The 19,927-nt window shown below is 39.8% G+C and overlaps 2 protein-coding genes across 2 annotated transcripts; one reads left to right on the top strand and one right to left on the bottom strand.

Moving 5' to 3' along the window:
• The first annotated feature begins 454 nt into the window (after positions 1-454).
• Positions 455-6,189, top strand: slc25a55a (solute carrier family 25 member 55a). Its single transcript, XM_031301890.2, has 10 exons — positions 455-618; positions 1,330-1,436; positions 1,991-2,116; positions 2,576-2,631; positions 3,909-3,999; positions 4,096-4,214; positions 4,327-4,522; positions 4,633-4,787; positions 4,885-4,960; positions 5,047-6,189. Exons 2-10 carry the CDS (start codon positions 1,417-1,419, stop codon positions 5,204-5,206), a joined length of 999 nt encoding a protein of 332 aa, XP_031157750.1. The 5' UTR covers positions 455-618; positions 1,330-1,416; the 3' UTR covers positions 5,207-6,189.
• A 1,590-nt stretch (positions 6,190-7,779) lies between these two features.
• tspan2a (tetraspanin 2a) lies at positions 7,780-19,725 on the bottom strand. The gene is made up of 9 exons (XM_031302085.2): positions 19,470-19,725; positions 16,032-16,134; positions 9,761-9,858; positions 9,107-9,181; positions 8,917-9,012; positions 8,754-8,825; positions 8,483-8,566; positions 8,249-8,317; positions 7,780-8,108 (listed from the first exon to the last, which is right to left on the bottom strand). The coding sequence occupies exons 1-8, from the start codon at positions 19,536-19,538 to the stop codon at positions 8,252-8,254; spliced, it is 663 nt and encodes a 220-aa protein (XP_031157945.1). The 5' UTR covers positions 19,539-19,725; the 3' UTR covers positions 7,780-8,108; positions 8,249-8,251.
• Positions 19,726-19,927: the final 202 nt, after the last annotated feature.

Consider the following 19,927-nt stretch of genomic DNA (forward strand, 5'->3'; position numbering starts at 1 on the left):
CATTTTAACCCTAAAATCATTTAAGGAAACGGTGCCCGACTTATGATTATTTTCCAAAAACGTATTTAAATGTTTGTATCCATATAGGATACTTTTACGGATGTTTTAAAAGTGTTCACCGAACGCTAATTTCTTTTCCGAGGACGGTGAAGGCATAACCCGCCCTACTCCCCCTCTGATTGGCTGGTATTCGTTGCCTTCGTTGGTTGGGTTTAGTGTGGGATTGGATAGGGATTGTCAGGGAAAGCTAATGAGAAGCAGAGTAAGACAGAGTAGGGCGGGACATGCCTTCACCGTCCTAGGGAAAATGTACTCGCTCACCCAACAATAGTTTCTCTCATCTTCCGAGCTTCACCATCTTTATAGCTTTGTGATTGGTGGATCAGCGGATTGATGGGTCTACCTTCCGATGAAACAAGAGAAAGGTCAAACGTAGCCAATCAGCTACGTGTATGCACATTAGCTAAGCGGTGTGAGTCCGCCCCCTGCTTAAAACTCAATGGAAATTTCCACTCTCTCTTCTCATAGCTATATCAGCCCGGCGGAGCACACGGAATCATAGATTACGACTTGAAACACTCCTACAGAATAACTACTAGTCTACAAGACAATATTTTGGTAAGCAAAAGGTTTTAATTTGTTTTAAATATTTAGTGTGGATTTTTAAAGTCATTAAGTTGTTCGCGATAGCCAGCTTTTTCGCTTTTAGAGACGGTAACTTTCTTGTTCAGAATCGGTATTTTAACCAACCAGTTAGCTGCCACGTTAGTAACGAATTTGAAATCACCCGCTCTTAAGCCGTTAAAAGAAAAAGCTGTATATAAATTGTTTTTGTGCTTTATTGCTAACGTTACATATCAAACTACGTTTCTGCAGTATACTTAACGTATTAATGCAGAACCTTTTTATGGAAAGAGTCACATTTGCACTTCTTTAAGGGAACGTCAATGGAAGCTTTTTTTCATTGATTTGTATTGGCCGTCTACAACTCAGTTTTAACGAAGCTGATCTTAATTCGCGGCACTGCCTGCATGTTAACGTTACTTAGAAATTCAGCTGTAATGTTATGTTAGTAAGATCAGTATCAAGATGAATGGAAGCTTTTAATGCCCATGTATGGTGTTCCGGTATTTGACTGTGACACGCCCACGGGTTGTACTCTACTCGTATTACAAGTAGTGGAGCTGCTACGTCACGGTCCCGTGACTCTGAGGTACCTAGTTAAGCCAAAGCCTCTGCTGTGGGTGAGATAAACTCTGTACACAGTCAGTGAGTTCTCAGGAACCTGCTTGCATATCTGAAGTAACTCCTCCCGTTGTCTCTGTCTAGGACTCTATTCATTGATTTGACTGAAGAACACTTTGGATCTACATCACTACATTTTACACCTCTCTGTGAACTTATTTCAAAGTCATCATGTCTCAGCAGCAGATCAGGTAAGTCTCATACATTTTCTTTTTCTCCATGTAGTATAATTTGATGTATTACATTTATGTAATGTGCCACTAATTTCCATTATTGGCACCAATAAGTCAATTGACAGAGACTTTTACAATTGTTTTGGTATTTTTTTTCCAAGCAAATGCCAAACATTACCTACTTTCAGCTTCTCATTTTGGCATTTTATATTGTTGTAAACTGAATAAATTTGGGTTTCATAATAAATTGTAAGGGACAACACAAATTAATTATTGAGACAATGGCTTGCTTCTTAATGAATTAAAACATAATTTTCATTATTGATTCATCTGAATGATTTTTTTGTTTTGAATAATCACCTATGTTTAAAATGAAAAATGTCCAGCCAACAGTGTACAGCCTAATGATGTTGCATTTACAATGCTACTAAATAAAAATGATCAAATCCTCAAAATTCAGAAACTGACCATTCATTTTTATCCTAGTCCTAAATACCTTATTTTACGTTCACAGTTTTATAGATGAATTTCCACAAAGTGTTGACATTCTTTTTGTTGTTGTCTCCTTTCAGCCTTCCAGCCAAGCTCATTAATGGAGGTATTGCTGGCATTGTTGGGGTTACTTGTGTCTTCCCCATTGACTTGGCAAAGACCAGGTTGCAGAATCAGAGACAAGGTCAGCAGGTCTACAAGAACATGTAAGTCTTTTTGGTTACTGTTGTCTTACACGACAACACTCTGTTTGCCTAATCTCTTGGCTTTATAACTACTACGTCCACGTATAATCCAGTACTAGTCTTGCTAATCCCACAGTGACACATGCAGGGCATCGTGATGAATGTACAGATTTTAGAGGAAAATCCTGATTTGATGCACCCTGATGACTATTCATATGTCTCATTCCTCTCCAGTGAGTTAGTCCAAATGCCTTTTGAAGGGTGGAAATGTACTGCTTCATTTAACCTTTCAGCAGGCATCTACATTTACTTAGAGCAGTCACTGTTCTCTGACTCATCGTGTTAAATAACTGCCCTTGATTTTTCTTTAAATAATTAAGCTTCTGTAAAATATGTCTTCAATTGGCTACTTTTCTTTTTTTTTTTTTTTTTTTTAATGTTTAAGACCAATAATATTCTTCTTTTTTTGTTGTTCTGTAGGATGGACTGCCTTATCAAGACAGTTCGATCAGAGGGGTACTTTGGCATGTACAGAGGTAAGATTTATGCACATGTGAATATAAAGAACCAGTAGGCTCGAACATGTAGGAGAGGATTAAATGTAGGAGAGAGTAAGATCTTTCTATGCAGACGTTGAAAATTGATTACATGATTACAACTGCTGACAGTTCGGATACAGTGTATTTTGGATGTATGGGTTGCTTGACGTACTTAAATATAGTTATGAGTTAGAATAATTGAATATGTTTATAAAAGTGGACGTGGCCAAAGCTGCTCTCATGCAAAGTGGTTTTTCAGCTTTAAGATGGTGTTTTTTTATTAATACAAACAGAACACACTGTTTAATCATGAGTTCATTCATTTAATGTCGAAAAAGAAAGTAAAATCTTGTGGACATAGTTAATTATAAGGAAAAGGAGACATTTTAGTCTGGGTCTCTGCCTGTGTGAGGAATGCTGTTTGTTTGCATCTGTGTTTTTCATATTACAGACTTGGGTCCCCCTGGGATATTGAAGGCTAGCCGATAAGGCGCAGCCACGCTGGAGGCAAATCATATAATGGTTCTTACAATATTGCTCTATTTAAAGCTATAGGCACAAGTGTTTGTTTTGCCATCTATTTGTTCTGTATTTTGACTTCTTGTTAATAACTACTTGGCTGTCCCTTCACTGTCCTGTCAACTCGTACATCCTCATTTTTTAGACTGTATAAAGTGTGTCCTTGCAGACTTTGGTTGATCTTGAAAATGAATTTGTGGCAAACTAAAGTTTATTTTAGATAGTCTCACAGATCAGTTTTTAAGTTTGTCTAAAGTCTGCACACACGGTACATACACAAGGATTGGGTCTGTCATTTCACTAACCTCTATTGATTTCTCTTGTCTGTTGTCATTAACCTACCTACTGAGTTGTAGCCTTTCAATAGAAACACAGATTTCCTTTCTTTAAATGTTCTATGTAAAGTGGGCCCTTTTTATTTATCATAAACTGACTCGCTGTACTTCATAGACTTGGTGTGTGCATCTTTCTGTGGATATTCATCACCCTCCTCATTTCTTGTCTTGCTTGTTCCTCATTTACCTTTTTGAAACTCGTATTTTTAATGTAATTTCCTTTGACATAACCCCCCCCCTTCACCATTATTACTGAAGTTACTCCAAATTGAGCATTTGTCCTGTCTTTTGGAACTTAGCTATACACTGGGCTTCTTAACATGCTAATGTTGTAATGGTAGTGGCAGGGAATGTTTTTGTGTATGTACTAAATGAAAACTGGATTGTGATTTCTGTGCTAACGGTTTTGTTTTCCCTTAGGTGCTGCTGTAAATTTGACCCTGGTCACCCCTGAGAAGGCGATCAAGCTGGCTGCTAATGACTTCTTTAGACATCACCTCTCCAAGGACGGGTAAGCAAAATCATCAAAACATCATCTTAAGGAAGTAAAGTATCTCATCATCGTGTTGCTTTATATTTGCGTTGCTCTTCTCCTATCTGTTAACAGAAAGGGCCAGACAGTGTTCAAAGAGATGCTGGCAGGTTGTGGGGCAGGCATGTGCCAGGTTGTTATCACCACCCCCATGGAAATGCTCAAGATACAGCTACAGGACGCAGGCAGACTTGGTGAGAATACAACGTTGACATTGAATATTTGGGTGTGCATTTCACTCAAATCGCTGCCATCGTGTGTGTGTGTGTGTGTGTGTGTATAACATGTTTCGTCTTTTGTCCAAAGCGGCCCAGCAGCAAAAACCCGTCATGATGTCTCCCACCAAGCTTGTGGCCACTAACACCATGCTCAGCCGCTCCTACAACTCTGGAACGGTGGCCTCAGCACCACGAGCTGTGTCTGCCACACAGATAGCAAAGGACCTCCTCCGTACACAAGGCATCCAAGGGCTCTACAGAGGGCTGGGGGCGACACTGATTAGGTAAAACTCTTATTTTCCCCCTGAGGAGGAACCATGTTAACTTGTTTGACCAGGTACTGTGTATCAGGGTTTGGCTCTGAAACATTTCGTTTTATTTTTATTTCTTTCAGGGATGTTCCCTTTTCTATTGTCTACTTCCCGTTGTTTGCCAACCTGAACCGCCTTGGCAAACCCAGTCCTGAGGAGTCGTCACCCTTCTATTGGGCTTTCCTCTCTGGCTGTGTGGCAGGTTCTACTGCTGCTGTGGCGGTTAACCCCTGTGATGGTGAGTTTTTAAGAGGCCGTTATCAGCCGTGATCTGCCCTGTTTATTAGTTGCAGCTCTGGAATGTAATATGTTTTTTTTTTTCCCTTTTTTTCCAGTGGTGAAGACTAGACTGCAGTCACTGAACAAAGGGTCCAGTGAGGAGGCTTACAATGGAGTTGTGGATTGTGTAAGGTAAGACAGTTGAGTCATTCATTGGTATATAACTACCTTCTCTTTTGCGTGTGTATACATAAACCCATCCCTCTGGTTCTCCACAGTAAAATAATGCAGAAGGAGGGACCCTCTGCCTTCCTGAAAGGTGCTGGCTGTCGAGCTCTGGTCATTGCTCCTCTGTTCGGCATTGCACAGGTTATGTACTTTGCTGGCATTGGCGAATACATCCTGGACAACTCACCTCTAAACCTCCTTTTGGCATGAGAGCATATCACCTTGCTGGCAGGCTATGCATAGGACCATCTGAGCGTAAATGGTGGAACAACTGGCAGCTACATACCATCAGTTTACAGCAAAAGAAAATCACACGTCTTGTCCGACTAAGTCATAAAGGCTTATGAAGACTTTTGTGTGGTCTGACAGCTGTGTTGCACTCAAACACTTTTGTGACTTATTCAGTAGGTTATAGCCAATGTTTGCACTTGAAGCGGTTAGCCTTACTGGGCTGGGGGACTTAGTGTTATTCTTTCTTTGTCCTTGACAGTCCTCTTCTGTTTCCCTCTGTGAGGGAGGGGTGCTCACTCCATCAAAGAACCAGACCTATTTTTATGTTTTCTTCCATACTATCACTTTCCATATTGTTTATGCATATGCTAGTTTTATTTTGAATTGCTGAATGCAGCAGCTTTGCAGTACTTTGTATGTTTTGGCTTTTCCGTTTCTGTCTCATGTTACAATTCCTTCCAAGTTAGAACAAAGGTTTAAAAGGGGGGACACATGGGGCCCAATATAACAATTCATTGCAAAGGGATCATTTCACATTATCAGGTTGAATAACATTGAATTCCACTGATCATGAACCATCCTACTGATATGGGACCATATGGTCTGCCAAACCATAACCGTGTCCTGTTATATATTTGATGTTAGTCCTATAGTTGTTAGTAGTCTGTGAACTGCAGTGTTTGTATCTTAATACCTGCAAGAAACTTGAGATGCATTCATGCACACTATGTATGTTTGTCCACATAATCTCAGTTTAGACATACATTACATATGCATACCTGAACCTCAAAAGACTTTATTTGGTTTATGCCTTGACAGAGCAGACTGACATTTCTCTCTGAGTAAACACTCTTAGCCAAAAAAAGCATTACTGTGACTGAGCGAGAGAAAGATGACTGTTACCATATGTTGTGTTTGTAAAGGCTTTTTGTACATACTATTAAAAATTTGCAATGTACTCATTCTGTGTTCATGGATTGATTTAACTGATTGGCTTAACAAGGGCCATGTAAATGTAGGGAAACCAGTATTATCTGTTGTACGAAGGGAATAGGCAAAATTACTTAGCTTTGGTTGGCCCAGTGAAGACAGACTGAAAGCGGTGTGTCACAAAGCTAAATTCATCCCCATTTTTACAACTGTTGCATGTTTTTTCTATTGTACATTTGAAGATTCATGCAAAAAATAAAATTACTGTTTAACAAATGTAAGCAGGCCTCTTGCAGAGGTGATTTTTTTTGTCAAGCCAATGTGATATTGTTTTAAGGGTCCTGGGCCCCTTCTGACAGTATGGTCTATATGTTACTGCGCATTTACCACCAACATTACTGGTTTAGCATTGTGCTGCTATTCTGAATGGCTGCCATTTCCTGTCACAGATCTCTGGTGAGTTTCAGGAAACTCACCGACCACAAAATTTACACATTAGGCATAACTGCTCTGCTTCTACCACAGACACCTTACAAGAAGCAAACTTGTTCAGACACTTCAAAGGCGGGAAATAACCAAACATCAATGAAAGCACCCAATATTTTTATTACGGTTAACAGTATGGCATAAACTATATTATTTCTATAATTCACATCTTATTGGCACACCAACAACATTTACATCCAAAAGAATTCACACAAAATGCAAGCTATCTCACTCTCACTGTTACAGTTAACACAAGCTCCAGAAGAGCTCAAGATGTGGTGTTATTGACCTTTTAGACGAATTTGGAGATTCACAGAATGGCAGTTTATCATCAGATCTTCCCTAACCCTTTGGGGTGACATCATCATTACACTTTCTCTATTGTGCTTTAAAGTAGAAATACTTGGCAGGGAGCTATGTACATATTCAAATCACAAGATAAATAGGTCATAGGTAAATAGTGCGATAGCTAGAGGCTTATTTGTGTGACTAAATAGGCACATAATGGAAATGTAAAGGTAGGCTAGTCCTCAAAATAGTTAAGCACACAAAGTAGTATTGGTTACATAAAACGGGTAAAAAGGGCACGATAAATAATGTTAAAGGTCCAATGTGTAGGAATTTCTCCCATCTAGTGTTGAGATCATATATCGCAATCAACTCTCGCACCATGCAGTTCAAAGTACGCATTACAGCTACGGTAGCCTTCACGCTTCAAAAAGCCGGTTGCTCTTTTCCATATCCTTTTTGTTTTTCTGGGCGAAGAAGAAAACTCCTGTTCCTGAAATTTGGATTTTGAATACGTGTGGTCCTCCATGTTTCCTTCTTCAAAACTTGCTGGGCCGGGAAGCTACGATACCCATTAGCAGCATTAGCAGCACCTGTGAGTTTATCATGTGACACCGAAAACGCGAAAGGCGGAGCAGTATGTCCTGTATGTCCTTTACCGGCTAACGTATTTCAAGATGGCGCATGAATATGGAGCGTCTACCCCAGTTCATGCAAATGCAAATGTAAAATTTCAAGCCAAAAGGAATACTTGGAATTGATGGTGATGGTAAATATTCATGAAAAGTTTGTGAACGGGCAACACAGATTTTGATAATGAACAACTAAACACGTTACACACTGGACCTTTAAGAGTAGGTGCATAAAATAGCTGTCCATATTTACAGCAGCCACAACATTCCTGTGTCAAAGAAGGCTTCATGTACTGTGTTGTAGCTACAGTGCAGCACTGTGTAACAAAAATATGTTAAAACTGAGGAATGTCACAGAGTTGTGCCAAAATGCAGAGCATGTGTTACAGAAAAGAACAGAGAAATACATTTTCAGTGCTGGTGGAGTTGAGGAGAAGGTGTGAAGATAACGATCCAGCGTATTGTGTGGAATTTGGCCCGCAGACAACTGGGATGTATTGTACTCTCTCTTTGTGATATTCAGTGAACTCCCCCACCAGATCACTCTATGAGATATGACATTGAATGAAGGGATCAGAGAGTGTGTCATGGGCTGGCTGTGTGTGTGTGTGTGTGTGTGTGTGTGTGTGTGTGTGTGTGTGTGTGTGTGTGTGTGTGTGTGTGTGTGGGTGGGTGGTCAACTCACCATCTATAAAACCTCCCTGTTGTTCCTGATGGCACAACACAGAACCATACTGAAGATCATTCCTATGATCTGAGAGCAGACACATTTATGTTGTTAAAACATGTTGCAACATGTATGGAGCTTCATGTAAAGTAGCACAACCCAGTATAACCAGCAAGTTGTTGAAATGACTGTGAACTATAATTACGATTTTGGGTTAATGAAGTTTAAATTCAAGGTTTTGTTAATCCTCACCATTACTCCTGCGATCCCAATCCCAACGTATCCAATAATATGCAGCTTTTCATTGAAGAAGTCTGTTATTGCAGTGAGACAGTCCTAAAAAGAGCAATACAGCATTGTTATTACATTACATTCTTACATATTGTAATTACAGGTGCTGCACATAATCCCTACTGATCCAATGCCATACTTATACTAAATTGCAGCAAATCCTGTAATGTTAAATCAGTGCTATACTGCCACCATGTGGTTATAACGTGTTATAGCAGGCATGAGGGTTTACCTGGGTGTTCGTGTCGGCCTCTTCACAAAGTGTGTTAGACGTGTCCGATGCGGAACCTCCACAACAGTTCAGCTGTGAATGTGAAAGTAAAAAAAAGAATACAACTGTGATGCTGGTGGTGTAATTGTGACAACCATTATGAAAGAGGACAAGTTTTACTCACAGTTTTGTGGTAAATTAATGCGATTGCGGTGCCATTCGGATTGGAGAGGTCAGCGCTGTAGGAGCTGCTGTAAAACTTTTGGACTTCCTCAACAATCTGTGCATTGAGAAAAAAAATAGAAAAAATAAGTTATGGGATTTTTGTTTTTGTTACATCATGATCTAAAACTTGAATTGCTCAAGTGTTGTACCTGTTCCTTGTTCATGAATCCAAACACACCAGCGGAAACCTCTGCTCCAAAGATTATCAGAAGGCAAGCAAAGAACTGCAGAACAGAAGAGAGGCTGATTACTGCATTCTATTGAGGGCTTTCTTTCATACAAGCAGAGCTGGTAGCACTTCATTTTACGGGTCAGTCATTTCCTAATAATTTCCTAGGAAATTTCCTGGAAACTGGTACTACTTTACGTATAGGAAGAAAAAAAAGGAATTTCCTTGACAGAAAAAAAGCTCCATTCAAACCAGAGTAAATATTCATCCATTATTAATAAATGATTATAAACTTTATTCTCAATATTTGTATTATAAAAATTGTACAATAATTGTGTGCTTGTTAGCGTTTAACTTTTTTAATTGCTAAAAGAATCTCAGTTACCCTCCAAATGAATTGGAATGAATTGATACTAATTAGTTCACCAATCAAACTCTATTTCCCCTATAAGTAGTACTAAATTACAAATAGATCTTTCCAGGTAACTTAGAAATTAGAGACCTATAAAAAATAAAGCGTCACCATCAAAACATTTAGAGGGATTGTTTCACATTCAGTATATCTTTATGGCTTTAACACTGCAGTGCAGGAATGATAACAGGAGAGGCGGCACTTTTGAGCTCTTGAACTCACCGATGCAAGAAGACACTGAGACTCACGTACAGCCCCAAAACAACCAAAAAACCCGACGATCATCATCAACCCTCCTGCACTGAGAAGGATGTACACAGCTGAGGAGAGAAAAAGCAGATAGATTGGTACTTTAACATGTTTTTCTCTGTAGGGATAAATCAGGAAAGGAACAATCCCCCAATCCTATAATGTTCACAATAGAGGAATTTATAGCCTAAATACACTCAAGGACTAGAATCTAATCAGTGTGTTCTGTTACAAGACTGCAGTTCACAGCTTTAACTGAGGATGGCAGCATGATCCATGGCTTTAATGTCTTTGTTGAAGCAGAATTTATAAAAGGATTGTTGTTGTGTTTGTGGACCATCAGAAAAGTATAGCTGGAAGCTTTTCAAGTAGCCTAAAAGCTCTGAATAGCCGCCTACAATTCAGTGTGATTATCAGCCCACTCCTTCAGTCCGACCACTTGTGAATTTTAAAGATGAAAGAAGTCGGAAACACAAAAAATGAATCTTTGACACAAAACGGTACATTTTATTTTTTGGCTCTCTGCTTGTTGAGACAGTCCAAAAACTAAATCATCTGAAAATAAATACCATCTGTCCATCCCTCTCAGTGTGCTGAACAAAACAAGATGCTGGACTCTGTCCTGCTCTAGGCAAGATGCAAATAGCTGAATATCCTACTCATCTATCGCTCCGAGGCGCAGGCAGACTCTGTGCAGTATCACCATTTGAATTTGAATGAAATCTGATGGAGCTATAGAGTCTGTTGAGAAACAAGACTTTGGGTTTAATCTTTTGATACATTGGTGTTATTTCCAATTACTCAGACTTGCATTCATGGTGCCGCAGGGCAAAGCAGTACAACAGATGCCATGTGCTCGGTAAAAAGGCAAATCTAATTTTCGGGTGTTTGATTGCTGCAGAATTAGACTACATCCCCCAACCATCCCAGCTCCCTACGAGCCTGGATGTCGTCACCTCCCCAGTCTGCTCCCCTGCTCCCAGCCCTCACTACTGAGCCCTTCACACTGTAACTATACACCGGACCCATCCCAGAGGTCCACACTAAGGGTCTAATGGGTGACATAGACAGCAACCACTGCAGCAATTTAATTAATCCACATGGGGGGGGGGGGGGGGGGTTGCAAGCTGTTGTTTTCCTGCTGTTGAACAAAAGGGGTGGTAATGATGAGGTGAATAGCTGAAGGGGGCTGGAAACAAGGGATACACTGCTTCAAAGCGGAGGTTTAGCAATGGAAAATATAATGAGCCAAGACAGCTTCTACTGTATATACAAAGTCTCTACACAGAAGTGATCATGGCGGACTTGGTCGGCGATGTGTTTAGCACTTCCTCTTAGCGAAACTGTTGATATCTAACAGAACACTTTGTCCTTGTTACTGCTGGCAGCTGGTGGCGATAAATATGTTCTTTCTGTCCGTATCTGAATGCACATAATGGCTGTTTAAATGCTGGCGCACAGAGCAACAAAGGTGAACGAATGGAAAATGATTCACCCATAGGGAATGCTTCCACTTTAACTTGTTATGGTATCGCTCTGTTCCATCTCTTTGCTGGAGGTGAATGTAGGCAACAACGCTCCACCATTCTGCTCATGATGATATTTATTTCGTTGCTAAGGCTCCTTCTGTAAGACCATCGATCCTCTGCACGATCTTTCATACACATCTCTGTTTAAAGGTTTGGAATCACCTGCCACAAAAGCTCGACTGGGTACAGTCAGGTGGCGGAGAGGACTACTCTAGATTTTAGAACGGTCTTACATGCTTTTAGGCTGTAGAAAGTCCTCTTCATGAAAAGATTTGTATAAAGAGTTTGTTTTAGGGCTGTACGATATAAGGAAAATATGTGTTATGCGATAATGTTGTTGAATGTCGCGATAACGATATTACTTGCAATAAATAAACAGATATTAAAGTGTACTCAGTTCTGCATTTCTGTTGCTTTCAATATTCTTCTAAAATACAAACATTTCCAACATTCTTTTATTTAACAAATTGAACATTGAATTGAATATAAAAAAGAATGACAGCTACATTTTAAAGTGCAGTTTTCTACTGATATTTTGTCGCAGCCTTTCGCGATATGTTTATGGCACCAGCTGATATCGCTGTAACGATAAAAAACAAAACACCTCTGAGCAACAGTTAAATCATAAATAGGAATAGGAGATATCAGCAGCCATTGGTCGAAGAAACTTAGCTTAGCATCAAAATGTGTGCAGATTCAAATAGGAACAGGTTCCCGTGTCAGTGTTAAGGCACAATAATGCAGCGTATAACAAGCTGGAATTACCCGGTGTGTCTCTTTAGCAAAGCTACTCTTCCAACAACTTTACAATAGAAATAGAAGGTCAGTCGAGGGTAAGCACTGTTGTAATGGGATCAGATAATATCAGCTGAACATTACACTTTTCTGGACTGGAAAACAAATTCCAAATCGAAAACATTTTTCCAACAACGTTCTCCCCTGTAATGCAACACTGTGGGGGCATCGACTAAATAGAAGTTTTAATCATTTATTCTTCTTCTTATGGGGCCTAAAAACTATTTCAAATGTAAATCATATATTTGGTGTCTGAATTATACTGCTTGTTTTGTTTCTATTGAAGGAAAGAAGAAAAGCATCAATATAACATACTGTAATATAAGGTGATTCTAAATTATTGAACGTTAGTGTAAATGCATTTACAACTTTGCATTAAGTAATCTGCTGTAGTCGGTTGTAGCAACACAACAAAGTAAAATATTCCATTACCGGTAAAACTTGTGTACTCACACTAAAGTGCCTGTTGCAGATTGTCCCCTTTCAGTGTTTATTTCACATTATATCATACTGGATTATTATTACTAATGCGATAATGAGTAAGCTGAATTTTTAATGTTGTAGCTGGTCAACATGGACATTTTATACATTACTATAAATGTATAAAAAGATGCAGCATGTGTTATAAGATGATCATACCTTTTGTATGTAAAATCCTAACAGTATCAACAGTTAGGATTGTTGATACTGTATCTGTATCAACTGTACTGTAGTATCTGGAGTAAAGAGTACACAATTTTCCGCTGGAATGTGTTATAAATTACAATGAAGTACAATAAGGTGCTTGAATAAATGTACGCATTGAAAAAACAAGTTGGGTAAACTCTGTGATATTTGCATGTCAAATGAAAACCAAAGATTACCTACAGTAGTTTGCATAAACAGATGAAAAACTGTGAGAACACAAGCAGGTTTTAGCTCAGTAATATAATAAAGAATAATATCTTGTATGACAGTTTATATTGTGTTTTATGTTTTTTAGGCTATATTATTTGCCTTTGATCCCTCTGTGCCTTCCCCCCCTCACATTTCCGCAAGCTATTGTATGAAACATTGTTACTGCAGCTACTGCATGGTACAGCGTTGTGACTGCCACTAAAGGAGTCTTCAGGATAGACTCCTTATCACCTGTCACCTGCCCCACCCATCCTGCTCCCTGTGTCCTGAGGGGGGCAGCCATGAAGTCCCATGAAGGCACAGCAGAGAGCTGATGAAGTGAAGTCACCATTTTAGGTCATAGTCTAAACGGCAGTAACAAGAATAGGCTTCATTCTAATCATCTGCTCCCACGCAGAGAGAGAGACAGAGAGAGAGAAAGAAAGAGAGAGAGAGACAGAGCGAGAGAGAAAGAGAGAGAGAGAGAGACAGAGAGAGAGAGAGAGAGAAAGAGAGAGAGAGACAGAGAGAGAAAGAGAGAGAGAGAGAGACAGAGAGAGAGACAGAGAGAGAGAGAGACAGAGAGAGAGAGAAAGAGAGAGAGAGAAAGACAGAGAGAGAGAGAGAGAGAGAGAGACAGAGAGAGAAAGAGAGAGAGAGAGAGAGAGAGAGAGAGAGAGAGAGAGAGAGAGAGAGAGAGAGAGAGAGGGTCTATTGTATGGAGTACTGCACCACTACTACACACTGAAGGGTGTTTGTCCACTCTACTGTATGTTTTAATCACCTACTGTGTGTTTTCTTCTGAGCTCTGCAAAGGAACATTATAATAACAATAACAATCAAAAGCAACCCGAGTGCTACAAACTTATATTAGATAGATATATCTAATATTATTATTATTATTATTATTATTATTATTATTAATATTTCAGCACAGAGACAGAGCTGTTCATTAATCAGTTAGGCTCTGGTCCGTTTGTCACTGTTTAAGAATCTCTAATCGATTCATTTCTATTATTCCGGTGAAAGGGAAATCTAATCAGTGTTTGTAAACATGAGCAATTCTCTCCATAACCCATAAACCGGAGCACTACCACTAATGGTGCATGTCAATAACGGTTTGACGTGTCCTCTTTCACTTCCCCTCGGCACCATATGTCAAGCATCAGAGCGAGGTGGCACATCCGAGGATTGAAAATAAAAAAAAAAACATGCCTAATAATAATTAAAACCACTCAGGAAAGAGTTATCATCGTGCGGAGGAAGTGATGAAACATCACAATGCATTGAAGGTAAAATGTGCTTGCTAAGTGTTCATTACTGCTCAGTAATGGGTTACCTGCGCCCCCTGAAAGGCCCTTCAGTTAAATGGTGGTAGTAGGGGACCCCCCCCGGGAAGCTAACAAGGGTTTGTTAAATGATTATTACAGCGCATGTCATCAAGCATGAAATCTATCTAGTACTGTTCTCTGATGAGAAGATTGATTTGGGGCCATTTCTACACCTAAATTAGATTTATTTTATACTGAAAATATATCTTAAATTTCCAGGAAAATTATATCTTAAAGCATCTTTCACAGTCAATCAAGATGTCAAACTCTACTTTCTGGCTCTGAGAGGAAATTTAAATTCTTCAATGGAAATATTCAAATTTGAGCTGCTTCATGGCTGCTAAAACCCATGGACAGTATATAAGAATGGACCAACAGATCCCGTTGCTCTGGACGGAGACCAGTGAAGGATATTAGAAGCACTTTTCTGGTGAGCGCTGAGCGTTACTGCGCAGCCTCCAACTGAGAGAGACAACGTAAATGTGACGTGAGCAACCTGTCTGAAAGTTGTAAGTCATCTGGTAGCTGTGCCAAGAGAAATCTCAATCATTCCGAATCTTGCAGAGACGGAGAGCGTAGGTATATGTAAGGAGATAACATGGACACAGGCTAATTATTGCTAACTAAAATGCTAGTTAACATTAGTAATTCAACTTAAACAGCAAATGTGAATCGAAACTGCCTGCGAGCTTCTCCTGTACTATACGGTAATTCCTCTACTATGCGACAGTAAGTCCCGTGGTTATGACACAATCGTTAGCCTATTTTTACAAAAACGTATACTACGGAGCCATAACGTGAGATACAAGGTAATGGAGCCTTTTATACATTGTCGAGTTTCTTTAGAAATAAACAACGGACAAATAGAGTCTTTAAACGCTTCAGATGTAAAGTTATTCGCTGTCAAAGTGACGTCAAAATGAATGGCAGTCAATGGGATGCTAACGGGGGGTCGAGTGCTTGTTAGCATCAAAATGGCGCCATAGGAGGTACGCGTTGTGAGGAGAAGCTTACCCCCTTGCTAAAACCCAATTGACTTTTCCTTCCTTAAAGAGGCGCTATGCAGTTTTGGCCATTTCTTTGCTGTTTTCTCACTTTTTGCTCGCACGTTTCTCTATAGAGCTCCCCCTACAGCTTCGGAATAGATATTTGGCAGCTCCTATGTTTACTTGTGTCTGAGTCCTCGCTCGGTCAGTCTGCCGTTTCCTCTTTCTCTGTTCCTCCGACAATGCTTTCCTAGCTTTCTGCTCAGCCATGATGTGAGTGTGAAAAACTCCATCGCTAACTTGTTTTTATAGCTATGAAGCTATTGCTATGAAGCAATTCGTTACATCGCGAGACCTGATATCACGCAATACTTCCTGATGCTGAGGCTGGCGGCTCGCCGGCCGAAAGTTACAAGGGTGGTTTTTCCGCTCACTAGGGAGAACCGAGACCACCACCATTCAACTTGAAAAAAAGTCATATAACCATTCCAATGACTCCGAAGCTGTTCAGTTAAGGTAAATTAAGCTAAAGAAACTGCATAGTTCCCCTTTAACATTATTACTTATTACTTGCCCATATCTGCATCATTGCATTGTTGAGTGGTGGATATACACAGAACTAGGACCACTAAGTTATTAAAAATTACTTTACTGAATCAAGATAATCCAACAGTTTATCACAATAAGATAAATATTGATTGACATGAGGTGTGATTGTAGGACGTACCTATGAAGAAGGTGTCAGGGGCGCTATCACCCGTCAGGAGCTCCACTGTTTCTGGGTCAAACCTGAGCCAAAGTCCCACAGCCAGCACCAACAGGCCCGACAGCTGAGGAACGATACAATATATAATTAATATTCATGTCATAATTTCACACTTTTACAGGATATTAATGCATAATGTTTGCACCTTCTTGAAATAAGGTTCCCAATTTCTCCCTCAATTTTCAGGATTTAGGTGATGTCTTTGGTGATAAGTTCTCAGTGTTGTCCAGAAATCACTTCACAGTTAAACATTGAGGCCCATCATGTTTTTTTCTTTGGCTCTTCTGTTGATTAATATTCTGCAGGTGGCACCCTCGACTTTGTCTCTTTAGCAGAGTGGCTATGGCTACTGATTCTCACTTTCTTATTCCGTTTATTCCAAACAAACTGCTGCCAGAGATGTTAATGCACCCCTAAGCGACTAAAAGTTTTAGACCTGTTTAGACTCTCAAACAGTTCACAGGCTGCAGGTGTAGCCAATAGAATTTTTTTTTCCTGTGACATTTTTGAAATAATGTTGTTTGTACTGATCATTATGTTGAAATACAGCCTAGATTGAATATCAGGTGTGATGTGCCTGATAAGTTTGCACAACATTGAGAGGACATCATTGCTCCCTTCACCAGAAATAAATCAATCGATTGAAACCAGGTGTCACCCTGAGAAAGTTAATCCTTCTGACCTTCTACACACACCCAAATAGCATTATTTGGTTTAAACTGACAATGTTATATTTAAATATATACAGATGGAAGGTTTTAATACTAAATGTGTATCGGTGTATTGGTATATATTACTGTCACAAGTTTTATGTCTAAAATGTAATTAATTATTTGTTCTAATAATTAACAGGTTGAAAACTAAATTGCAACTCATATTTCTCTTACTAATCTTAAAGGTGAAAAAAATCCCCTGAACCTTAAAACTTTTCGTGAACTCTATAAAAAATATCAAATTCTGGGAGGAAAACAACAAATGAAGAAACAGATGCAAGAGTACAAATGATTGGAAAAGGAAGACAGCAGCTCATGCTGTCTTACGGACCATCAAAAATTAAAATCTTAACGGCACCATCACAGCATCAATGGTCCATCTCCCATGGTGCATTTCAGCCACAGGCTGTGCCAGCCTCACAGTGCCAGGGTGATGTAACTCACACTGGCATTGGCTGCTTGTTTGGCTCGGCACCCCAAAATGACAGCGTACTGTATGCCCCTTTTGGCTCCGACCACAACAGCTCTGCTCTCAGTCCCCAAACTCCTAAACAAAGAGGTTGCTGTCTGTTCGGATGACACAAGTGATTGTCTTACAGAGCACAGATGAGTCAATGCAGAGCCGTTTAGATCCATATATACTGTATCAATTAGCAGTAAACAAGAGCATCCATGACAACTGCAAGTCTGTAACAGCATCTAATTAGTCGATTGATCGATAAAATTAATCTGCAACCTCTGTGATAATCAGTTAATTGAGTCATTTTTTCAAGCAAAAATGCCATAACGTTACCTCCTTCCAGCTTGTCAAATGCGAAGATGTGCTGAATGCAAAGTGGACTGCATTTATGAAGTGCTTTTCTAGTCTACCGACCACTCAAAGTGCTTTACAACACATGCCAACATTCACCCATTCACACACACATTCATACACTGATGGCAGAGGCTGCCAAGCAAGGTGCCAACCTGCTCACCAGGAGTGCTTAGGGGTTCAGTGTCTTGCCCAAGGACACATCGACACTCTCTGGAAGAGCCGGGGATCGAACCAGATACCTAGTTATATTTAATTTCTTTGGGTTTTGGACTCTTTTTTAGGACAAAACTAGCTATTTTAAGCCATCATCTTTGGCTTTAGGAAACTATGATGCGCATATGTTGTATGCCCTTTTTATTTACTGGTTATATATTTTAATGTATGTATATCAACCCATCACCCAACCCATGATCGTGCCTTTTGCCATTTTTGCTCCAACCCTTTGAGTTTTCTCCCTCAGTCTGTCAGGTCTGCTGAATCTCTGGACTGTTTTAAGCCTCTTAAAAACCCACCTTTATACACTAGCCTTCGTGTAAAGGGCTACACCCCCTTTATGCTGTATTTCAAATTTAAGTTGTATTTTGTAATTCATTATTTATTTCTTCATATGTATTGTGCAAGTGTGTGTGTGTGTGTGTGTGTGTGTGTGTGTGTGTGTGTGTGTGTGTGTGTGTGTGTGTGTAGCACATTGTAACTGTGTTTTTTTAAAAGTGCTATATAACTAAAGTGTTACTTACTTACTTACAAACTAAACTGTAGACAACTGGAGTCATTTTAACAAAATACATGTATGCAGATCCTGCAATCTGAAGTGAGAGCATCAACAAATGAATTTGACACTGATGTTTTTCTCTAGTGGTTTTCAACCTGGGAGTCAGGACCCCCCCAATGGGTTGCAGGACAAATCTGCAGCGTCCTAAGCCTGTCTGTCTACTTTTTCAAAATAAAAGGAAAAGGAGGAATCTTTCTTTCACTCGTTAGTCTGTTCACAACCCTTGGACAGTAACTTTGTTTTAGGGGGTTACAAGCCAAAGCCAAAACCATGTTAACCAAATATCCATTCCCATCATCTACACAGATATTAAGAGGACCTGACATAATGTCAGATGGGAAGTCGCTGCACAGAAAATCAAAAGTGACTCCACAGTAGTCGGAGTCACAGGTAACCTTATCTGAGCAGATCTAATGTAACATACAGTATAACAGACCAAAACAAAACCCTCCATGATGTTCCCAAAACAGATTAACTCTGTCTGTTAAAAACTCCCAGACCTGCTGCAAAAAAAGTCACAGTACAATGCCAAATCATGAGAGAGGATCTGAACAGTGGGTGTGTTGGAAAAGTGGCATCAGAGCTGCAGTATGACCACAGTAGGCCTACATTACATACTACATAAATCATAAGAGTGTTAAAAGGGTTAGTGGCTACAGACTCTCATTTGATTTACTTATTAATTATTAGATAGAGCTGTAATGAGGTATTTATAATGGCTTTAATCGGAAAGAAGATGATTAGTAACATATATTGATTGGTTTGAGGATTTAGGAAACAGTACAGAGTCAGAAAGGAGTTTGCACCGAGCAGGTGGATAGAAAACAACCTGCACGGTCAACTCCCCCAGTTCTCCAGTGTGAAACGAAGGCAGGTTAATTACAATAGAAATAGACAGACTGTTAAACATGTAAACACTACAATGAAACTAACAGGTTTTCCACATGAAAAAAGAGTTTGATAACCGTTTAACATAAATAATTGCACATATATCGGTTCATCTAATGAAAAAAAAAAAGAGGAGCAGGCTTTTTAAACATTACGGTGATTTTAAAATAGCAACGCCGTTTCCATACGAGCCGTTGGTGAAGCGGACTTACCCAAAAGATGAAGTTGAACATGAAAAGCAGATATTTCACGCATTTCATCCCTCCCTGCACTTTGCTCATGATGTCACCTGATTTGTCGATATTTCCGATCTCTGAACGCTGTTATTCTGCAAATATTCGCGTCTTCCAGTTGGACATCAACCATGTAATGATGATGAGCTGCACAGTTACACATCCAAGCAGAACATGCGCACAAAGCTGCACTGGCTGATCGCTCGCACGCTGGCTTGCGCCGCCCATCCGCGGCTCTGTGTGTAGCCTAGTGGTACCCAAGGTGGGGTTCAGGGACGATCGGGGACCCCTGAGACTCCGGGAGGTCCCCCAACAACATAACGAACAGGTTCATTTCAGTGTGTAATATCACTGCTTGGGGTTTAGTTTAGTTCTTGTTAAATCTGATTTTGTCCAGTAAATGTGTGTGTAGATAGGAGTAAATACCAAATTATATA

This window comes from Sander lucioperca, chromosome 6, assembly GCF_008315115.2.
Source record: "Sander lucioperca isolate FBNREF2018 chromosome 6, SLUC_FBN_1.2, whole genome shotgun sequence".
NCBI classification, from domain to species: Eukaryota; Metazoa; Chordata; class Actinopteri; order Perciformes; family Percidae; genus Sander; species Sander lucioperca.

Excerpts from the sequence above, each read along its gene's own strand:
- slc25a55a (XM_031301890.2), top strand. The coding sequence starts at position 1,417 with ATGTCTCAGCAGCAGATCAG. Across the intron at positions 2,117-2,575 it reads CAGCAGGTCTACAAGAACAT|GATGGACTGCCTTATCAAGA; the intron begins GTAAGTCTTTTT and ends GTTGTTCTGTAG. Across the intron at positions 2,632-3,908 it reads GTACTTTGGCATGTACAGAG|GTGCTGCTGTAAATTTGACC; the intron begins GTAAGATTTATG and ends GTTTTCCCTTAG.
- tspan2a (XM_031302085.2), bottom strand. The coding sequence starts at position 19,538 with ATGAGCAAAGTGCAGGGAGGGATGAAATGCGTGAAATATCTGCTTTTC. Across the intron at positions 9,013-9,106 it reads GATTCATGAACAAGGAACAG|ATTGTTGAGGAAGTCCAAAA; the intron begins GTACAACACTTG and ends CTCAATGCACAG. Across the intron at positions 8,826-8,916 it reads CATTAATTTACCACAAAACT|CTGAACTGTTGTGGAGGTTC; the intron begins GTGAGTAAAACT and ends TCACATTCACAG.